The sequence below is a fragment of the Palaemon carinicauda genome, chromosome 8 (assembly GCF_036898095.1).
Source record: "Palaemon carinicauda isolate YSFRI2023 chromosome 8, ASM3689809v2, whole genome shotgun sequence".
In the NCBI taxonomy this organism is placed as follows: domain Eukaryota; kingdom Metazoa; phylum Arthropoda; class Malacostraca; order Decapoda; family Palaemonidae; genus Palaemon; species Palaemon carinicauda.
Window position 1 is genome coordinate 169,916,056 of NC_090732.1, and position 9,865 is coordinate 169,925,920.

At 36.4% G+C, this 9,865-nt stretch overlaps 1 protein-coding gene across 2 annotated transcripts in view; it reads left to right on the forward strand.

Moving 5' to 3' along the window:
• Nucleotides 1–2,367: 2,367 nt before the first annotated feature.
• LOC137646128 (homeobox protein OTX2-like) overlaps nucleotides 2,368–9,865 on the forward strand; it is a 402,842-nt gene continuing 395,344 nt past the window's right edge. The window contains exon 1 of one of the 2 annotated variants that reach the window (XM_068379335.1): nucleotides 2,368–2,745. Coding sequence is in view for 1 of the 2 variants with exons in the window: in XM_068379332.1 (XP_068235433.1) it covers nucleotides 3,506–3,550 (45 nt within the window). In the remaining variant the exon portion in view is untranslated. Of the gene's footprint in view, nucleotides 2,746–3,490; nucleotides 3,551–9,865 lie in introns of those variants that run through there. The other variant, XM_068379332.1, reaches the window with a different exon arrangement.

Sequence of the window (9,865 nt, forward strand, 5' to 3'; positions counted from 1 at the left end):
TTACTCTTATCATTACGAAATCTATTTAATTATTCTTCATTGTCATAGAGAAATCTATTTAATTATTCATTATCATTGTGAAATTATCTAATTATTCTTCAATAGGTTACTGTTATCATTACGAAATCTATTTAATTATTCTCTATTATCATTATAAAATCTATTTAATTATTCTCTATTATCATTATAAAATCTATTTAATTATTCTTCAGTCATTATGAAGCCTATCTAATTATTCTTCATTAGGTTACTGTTATAATTATGAAATCTATTTAATTATTCTAAGCGTAAATTAGCTTCGTAACATATCTATCAGCGTGACGCTTCAGTCCAGACAATTTCGTCATATTAATCCTTCAGTTGTTACCTTAATTAATTCTCAAAAAACCACGTGTAGATGCAGGTATGTTATAGAACCCCCCCCCCCCTTCCCCCACGGGTCATTGGACTCCTCCAAGGGACTTCCCTAGGGACTCCCTTACCCCAGACACCCCCTCCCCACCCTACCCCAAACAGTTGCTGGAATGTCTCATCCATACCTTTGTGTGCTGGAAGCGATTTCGGTTGTATTCTTTGTATGTTTCTTTTTTCTGTAGAAAAATATGATGAGCTTAACCCAGTTCAAAATTCTAATATATTATTTTTTCATCATCATCATCATTATCATCAGCCGTTACTAGTCCACTGCAGAACAAAGGCCTCAGACATCTCCTTCCAGTTTCGTCTGTTTATGGTTTTTCTAGGCCAGTCAGCACCCGCAAAATTTGTTAGGTCTTCGAAATTATAATACATTATTTTTTCATGATCATCATGATCATCATCATCATCATCAGCCGTAACTAGTCCACTGCAGAACAAAGGCCTCAGGCACGTCCTTCCAATTGCGTATCTTTATGGTCTTTCTATGCCAGTCCACACCCGCAAAATTTGTTAGTTCTTCAAAATTATAATACATTATTTTGTCATCATCATCATCATCAGCCGTTACTAGTCCACTGCAGAACAAAGGTCTCAGACATGTGTCTCCGCTTACGTCAGTTAATGGTCTTTCAATGCCAGTTCACACCCGCAAAATTTGTTAGTTTGTCAATCGATCGTCTTCTCTTCCTTTTATTTTTTAGAGTACCTTAAATATTAATGAGAGAGATTAACTTACCAAACTTTCAACTGGGCTCCACAAGGCACTAGAAGAGTTGGAAGACCCAGGCCTAGATGGCTGAGGACTATAAAGCGTGAAGTATGAGACGATGAAAGGATAACTATTGATTTAAAAGCTCAAGACAGAGACGACTGGCGAAATCTAACCGAGGCCCTTTGCGTCAATAGGCGTAGGAGATGATGATATTAAGATATCTAAATGTTTAAAGGCCGCTCATGAATGGAAGACGCAAGGGACAAAGACATTACCCTGTCAAGCAGGACAATGCCCTAGAGCCTAACTATACATACATATAATCAACGAACAAGCAACCTCTCCACCCAAGCTAGGACCATGGAGGCCCAGGCAATGGCTGCTGATGTCTCCGCAGATAGACATATAGGATACCCCAACCCAACCCCATCCGTAGCTCACAAGGATGGCGAGGTTGCAGCGACCAAAGAAACCAACGAGTTTGAGCGGGACTCGAACCCCAGTTTAGCGCTCACCAGTCAGGGACGTTACTACATCGGCCACCACAACGTCTTATTCTTCAGTAATAAGGCCTCATATAAGATTAAAACAATTAATTAATTTGATAGAAAGTACTGCAGAGGGACAAACTTCCCTCACGGTAAAAATAAAATAAAAACATTGGGGAAAAATATTTTCAATATATTTATGTATAAATAAAAATTTGATAAGAGAAGCGAAGGAGGAGTCAGTTTTTTTTACGAGAAATGTACACTGAATCTTTAACGCCATAATAGATACTCAATAATTGAAGGATATTCTACACCATTTCCTTCTAGATTCATTCTCTAATTCATTAAAATTCCGTTCGTTTTATTTTCTCCAACTTTTCCTTTTCCGCATAATTTTTCTGCCGATTCGATATTGCTATTTTTTTTTTCCTTTTTTCTTTTGAGGTAATAAAACGTTAGGCATTTATAAACAGCAACAAGACAGCATACAAAATATATATATATATATGAACATTACCTGCCTGCGTGCGTACGTGAGTACGTATACCCGGGGCATCCTCATCGCGGTGGTAGGGCACACAGCCCAGCAGGGGAAATGGGGAGGGGCTTAAGGATAGAGAGGCGGGGCTAGAGGGCAAGTGTGGGCGGGGCGAAGGCCGCACGCATGCAGACACACGCAGTACCCCCGCCCGAATACACAGTCTACCGCGAGAGGCCGGCCTTGCAGCACCGATCGTCCCCGATAGACGCCGTAGTGACACACGTGAAGTTCTCTATGCTCCATTTCCTTCGTAGGATCGAGTGCATCCCCATCCTGTAGACGGACGTCCGCAGGATTCTGCAAGCTTCAAACGGCTTCCATCCTTAAGGCTGCTTACTCTCAAGTGCGACTTGGAAGTAAAGACTTTTTTTTTCTAGAGTGGCTCTTCGAAGTCTACTCGGAGTGACTTGTGTACGTTATTCATTGTATAAAAAAAGAGGAAAATTGTTAAGTGTGTGTTCTAGTTGTAGCTCCCGTGGTGGAAGTTGTGGCCTTTTGGGGAGACAGACAGACGCAGCCAGTTGATTTGATCCAGATATCATCATATTACTGATCGCCTATTGGCTTTTTCTCACACAAAGGTAAGAACAGTCTCTTTGTTTGTTTTGTTTATTTGTGGCAGCAAAGACAAGGCTGCTTTTTTATTTGCCTTCAAATTAGTGTTTTGTGTTGAAAGATTTGAAAATTTTTGTCTTTAAAAGTATGAAAACTGATTTTTTAAAAAACTATAGGACTGAAATTTTTAGTTTATAATTAAAATCCAGCAAAAATCTTGTTATAGAATGAAAAAAAGAAATGCGTAACAAGGGAAAAACGAAGCATTTTCAAATTGCTATACAAAAATATGGAGTATTTAATACAATGAACTATCGATGGCCGCTATAGAATTTCATACCGATATATACATTATTGATATTAATAAAATGATAATTATGTGATAAATCCAAATCGTTACTATCAACGCCATCTGAAGATTCCGACCGAACCCGTAAACACCAACCTCAACCAGCCATTTTTTTTTTAAGCGAGACCATACCCTAAGGTCACCCCAGGTCATGCGGAAAGGTGACTGCTAAATACCAGTCATGAAAATGGGGGTGGGGGGAGGGGGGATGAAAGAGGTGGGGGGAGGGGGTATAGAGATGCTTAAGTTTCATCTGACCTTCGTCAAACGACCCCGCCAGGTCCAGCGGTATACCAATTGGTGCTCCGGTGATGGAGAGAGAGAGAGAGAGGGATTCGAGTTTGTCTCTCACTAGCTCTCACTCGCTCCTCCCCTCCTTGTCTCCTCAGCTCGGTCGGGTCCCCGGCCAGTCATCTCTTTCGCCAGCGCTCCACAACATGGCTGACCACAGCGGCTCCCAGGATTATAACGATCTCTTTTCGGTAATTATGACTCCTTCGCTTCTCTTAGCAAGGTGATACAACGAATTATTAATCAGGCGGGACTTATCTACGTTTTGGGATTAGATATGACCGCGTGGGATACATCGTCTCGCGTGGAACATTGTCCGATTTTATAGTCCGATGGCGCACGTTGTCATCAAATGGTTGCCGATATATTTACCTATTTTTTTTTAATTTAATTATTTGATTATGAATACGAATAATAATTAGAATACTTACCCTTAATTACTCTATTTATTTACACATTGTTCGATTTTTTAGTCCGATGGCGCATATTATTATCAAATGGCTGCCGAGATATTTACCTCTTTGTTTATTTAACCATTTGATTATGGATATGAACAATAATTAAAATACTTAACATTAATTATTTTTTTTTACGATTTTCAAGAACTTTAGCGGTGAACTGACTTCAAGCGATATCGATATTTCTTGAACACGTGGGAACTTTCGACTGATAAATTACAGCATCAACTAAGTTTGTATTTATCAGTTATTGATAAACATTCAAATTAATTCATATTTACATATAATAAATATATTTATTTATGAAATATCTGGAATATTTTAACCTTTATAGTTTTATCAGAGGTGTTGCGTGTGAAACTTGTGCGCTGTATTAAATTATTTAGTTTATGCAAATAAACACGTGTGGAATAGCGATATTTTATCCAATTTATATTATATTTTTATTTTCTAAATTAAATAATTACTAAAGTTAAGAAATTCCAGTACTAATTAATGATTAGCGCCGATAACACCGCTAACGAATCAAACCGAAACGTGTTTTTTTTTATCGTTAGCATAGATTGATCGTTAAATGCGTTAGCGTAAGTTTCGCTAACCGCGTTAGCGTGAGTGATTTATTCCCTCGTTAGCGTGATCACTTAATATTCACCCCCACAAACATAAGTGCCGATTTCCGTGAAGGGTAAACTTTGTACATTTATATCGCGATTATTCATAATAAAGTTTTCTCGCAAGTTTGGAGGCCGATGGACTGGAATTCCTTTAGATTCTGATTGGCCGATTATATGCGACGTAGAATACCAGCTACGCTTTAGTAGAATAACTCTCGAGAATGCATTTTTATGAAGAATTCTTCTATTTTATTCTTAGAATATTTTCATGATTTTTTTTTTCAGTTTTTATCGCAATATTTTTATTTCTAGGATATTTTTAGTCGCTTCAATCCCTGTAGAAAAGAATGTAGAATATATTTTATTTCTTAACATTTAGTTTATCTTTAGTTTCATACATTTTATGTTTTATTTATATTTTTACGCGATTGAATCTTTGTAACCTGGCTACAGCGCTTATGAATGAACGGGCTACTGTCTTACGTAAAGAACTTCTGGTATTTAGTAAGGACATTCCATAGATAATTTATAACAAGATAAACTTATCAGCCAGATAAAAACGTTACGGGTTAATTGATTTGATAATCACGTTAATATTTAATTAACTGGTCTTAGAAGTATCTATCCGGGCCTGGTTTTACTCACTCAGCATCATATATTTCCATCTATCTCGGTGTATAATTTTCATTATTTGATAGTCGTGTTATTATCTAATTAACTGGTCTTAGAAGTATCTGTCCGGGCCTCGTTATACACACTTAGCATCATATATTTCCATCTGTTTCGCTGTTTAATTTTCATTTATATGTTCGGGCCTAGATTTACCAACTTCTGAGTATTATACATTTCCATCTATTTCGCTGTATAATTTTCATTATTATTGATTTGATAATGATGTTAATATTTCATTGACCGGTCTTAGCAGCATATGTTCTGGCATAGTTATGCTCACTTAGTACCATATATTTCCATCTATCTCGGTGTATAATTTTCATTAATATGTTCGGGCATAGATTTACCCCCTTCTTAGTATTATACATTTCCATATATCTCGCTGTATAATTCTCATTATTATTTGATAATCGTGTTAATATTTAATTAACTTAGCAGCATCTGTTCGCACCTAGATATACGCATTTTGTATTATACATTCCCATCTATCTCGCAGTATAATTTTCATTATTATTGATTATATAATGTTGTTAATATTTAATTAACTGGTCTTAGCAGTGCCTGTCCGGGCCTAGTTATACACACTTAGTATTATACATTTCCATCTATCTCGCTGTATAATTTTCATTATTATTTAATAATATTTCATTGTACACATCAGCGTTGGATGGTCAAACATCCACGCTGCCAAAGATAAATTCAAGTCACGTGTAGGCCTACCGAATATTCTAATTCCCGTATGCGTTTGTTAAGCATTTGGTATGAGTCGCTGGTAAATTTAATTTCCATACAAACATGTTTATGTGTGTGTGTGTATATATATATATATATATATATATATATATATATATATATATATATACACTGCAAGTCTGAAATAGTAGGTTTTAATTGTAATCCGAGTGTGTGTAATTATAATAATAAGGGCAGTAGGCCTACAAGGATCTTTAGGAAAAGAAATGCAAATATATTCGTGAATTTACGTATGGGAATGGCTTAGATAAAACATTTGTACGTATATTCATTATATATATATGTATATATAATTTTTTATAGTATTCTTAGGCAATATATAATTTCTTAGCGGGTTTATTTTTCACTGGACATCTTGTTCTGCATTTATGTTTGTAATTACAGAATTTTCGCAAAACCCTCTCCGCTATTTCCGCCGATAATAATGTCATGATTGGCGGTGTGCGCTGTACAGCATTTCGCTTAATTTTGCTCATGCAAATTATTGAATTAAGGTACCCGTCTAGCTGTGCGAAAATACGGACATGCCGATATCGGAGAAAGCATGTGGAGATTAGCAGCGTATTCCCGAAATTTGCTCAGACAAACAGTTACACATTCCCAAAATTTAAAATCAACCCAGACCAACAGTTACGCATTCCCAATATTTATAATTTGATCAGAACAACAGTTACGCATTGCCGAAATTGAGAATTTGCTCAGATCATCAGTTACGCATTGCCGAAATTAAGAATTTTCTCAGACCAACAGTTATGCATTCCCATAATTTAGAATTTGCTCAGACCAACAGTTATGCATTCCAGAAATTAAGAATTAACCCAGACCAACAGTTATGCATTCCAGAAATTAAGAATTAACCCAGACCATCAGTTATGCATTCCAGAAATTTAGAATTTGCTCAGACCAACAGTTACGCATTCCCGAAATTTAGAATTTGCTCAGACCAACAGTTACGCATTCCCGAAATTTAGAATTTGCTCAGACCAACAGTTACGCATTCCCGAAATTTAGAATTTGCTCAGACCAACAGTTACGCGTTCCCGAGATTTAAAATTAGCTCAGACAAACAGTTACCCGTTCCCGAAATTTAGAATTAACCCAGACCACAGTTCGGTATTTCTCCAATAGAAATGTATCTTGCATTGGATTGAATTTTTGAAATAACTGCCGCCATAATGGATGCTATTAAACATTCTGCTCCCCCCCACCCCTCCAGGTGTGAACCCCGGAAAAGAGGAGAGAGAGAGAGGGAGAGCAGCGGGTCGTATCGAAAGTTATTATCGTTATTATCTATGTGACTGAATCCGATGTAAATCACGACTGAAAAAAAATGCGTCAAATGACGCGTTGCGTCCTCGTATGCAGACGCATTAAGCGCTAAGGCCATTTATTATTTTTAAAGGGGGGTTGGGGGTTATTTAGTTGATCTCGACTGAGGGATAGATCGAAACTCAATCATCGTTTCGTTTTCGATCAATCGATTTCCGTTGTGCCGCATGTCATTTCCGATGAGGGGGTCACCCCCTTGACCAGTTGCCCCCTCCCCTCGCCCCGCTACCACGGGGGATTTTTTTCCCCTTCCCATTCATGACAGTCGGCATTTCCAATGCTCTTTACCGTAGCCCCACCTGCTATTACCCAGTAGTAATTCACTCTCCTACTGTATCGTTTGCTAGCTATATACTACACTTGGTCTCACAGATCTTTGCAAGACACCCTTTATAATATATAACGTTTCCAAAAGGCTGAAATTATTCTCAGATCTTTGCTCAGCCTTTATATACAACGCTTTCAAAAGGCTGAAATTATTCTCATATCTTTGCTCAGACAGCCTGTATATACATAGCTTCCAGAAGGCTGAAATCACTCTCGGATATTTGTTCAGCCTTTATATACAACGCTTCCAGAGGGCTGAAATTATTCTTAGATCTTTTCTCAGAAAGCCTTTATATACAACGCTTCCAGAAGGCTGAAATCGCTCAGATATTTGTTCAGCCTTTATATAAAACACTTCCAGAAGGCTGGAATTATTCTCAGCCTGTTTATGCAACGCTTCCAGAAGGCTGAAGTTATTCTGATTGTACTCACAGTCTTTATAAACAACGTTTTTAAAAGGCTGAAATTATTCGCATATTTGCTCAAACAGCCTTTATATACAACGTTTACAGAAGGCTGGAAGTATTCTGATTGTGCTCACAGCCTTTATATACAACGCTTCCAAAAGGCTGTAATTATCACCGATCTTAGCTCAGACAGGTTTTATAATATATGCAACTTTTCCTGCCTTTTCAACTAAGGTTGTAGCCTAGTAGGTAGCAATAATAGTGCTTCTCCAACTAGGGTTGGAGACTGGCAAGTAATAATAATAATTATAATATAGCAAGCTCCAGAAAGAGGGTAATTGTTCCCTCCGTGTCATAGTTTACGCAAATCGCTTATCGCATGGTAGGTTTGATGGATGAAAAAAACAGCTGATTGTACATAGTTCAGGCAAATAATTATTCATGACCCTTTAGTTGCGTAAGCGCGTAGGAGCTCTTACGCATGTGGGCAGGCAGGCGATACAAAATGGATGCTTATCTTGCATCGCGTGAATATATTTTTCTTTATAAAATGGAGCTGCAAATTTTTGTTGCAAAAATATAGTTAAGGTATAAATTGCTATACTCGTCAAAACACTTATTTCTGATTTTTTAATATACTTTTAGCATTTTTTTTCCTTATTTGGAACCTTCAGGGTGTATGTTTTTCTTTATAAATTTATGCATAAAATTTGTTTCAAAAATGCATAATTAGATAAAAAATGTATATTTGTCATTACATTCATTCCTATTTTTTATCCGTATAAACATTTTTTCCCCAATTCGTAACAACTAACTCAGAGAGTAGCTGTGTATTTTTTTTCTTTTTAAAATTATGCAAAAACTGTTACAATGAAGTATCGTTAGAAAACAATCGTTATATTTCATCCCTGATTTTATTTTATTTTTATAATTTTAGGATTTTTTTCCCTTGTTCGTAACCTTTCACTGAATGAGCCAGTGTAGGCTATACATTTTCCATCATAAATTTTTGCATCAACTTTATAGTAATACATTATCGTTAGACATAAATTCTTATATTCATCACCGCATTCATTCCTCATTTTTCTTTTTCTTTTATCCTTTAAGACATATTTCCTTCTTCGTCAGTCAAAGACCTACGCTTATCCAAATAATAAACTTGTGGCTAATTTCTGGCAACAAAATTCAGTATTATTTAAAAAAAAAAAAAAAAAAAACGCTACCAGTATCTTCGCACTCCCCAAGAGAGATCAGTTCACCAAACTTTCAACTGGGCTCCTAGGCAAAAGAAAAGTTGGAAGACCCAGGCCTACATGGCTGAGGAATATGAAGCGTGAAGTAGATAATGATGAATGTAAAAGTATTGATTTAAAAGCTCAGGATAGAGACGACAGGCGTCTGCTACTGGCGAAATCTAACCGAGGCTCTTTGCGTCAGCAGATGTTGATCTGTACGTAATATAACCTCTAAAATTACATGTCTATTCTAGCAGAGATTATAATCAATGCAATAATGATATCCCGAATTTCCTCACACTTCAATCATAAGCGTATTCGAATAAGTGATACAGTGCACTGTACTATATGTAATTCTTCTACTGATATTTCAACTTTTTCAAAAATAATCTATTTGTTTACTATGTATACGGGACTATTTTTTTTCGAAATATAATCTATTTTTTTCTGTGATTAATGTGCTATTTTTAATTAAGTCATCAATTACATGACTATACCATTTAACTTTTTAATGTTATTGGAATATTCAACCTTACATAAAACTAATTTCAGAATCTGTATTTCATCAGAATATCTCCCAGAACGTGAAATTCAGTTGACGACATATTTCCAGAACACCTGTACAAAGACACTTTAGTAATCTCTCTCTCTCTCTCTCTCTCTCTCTCCATTATTATACAGGCTATTCGTTTGTTACTCCAATATAATTTC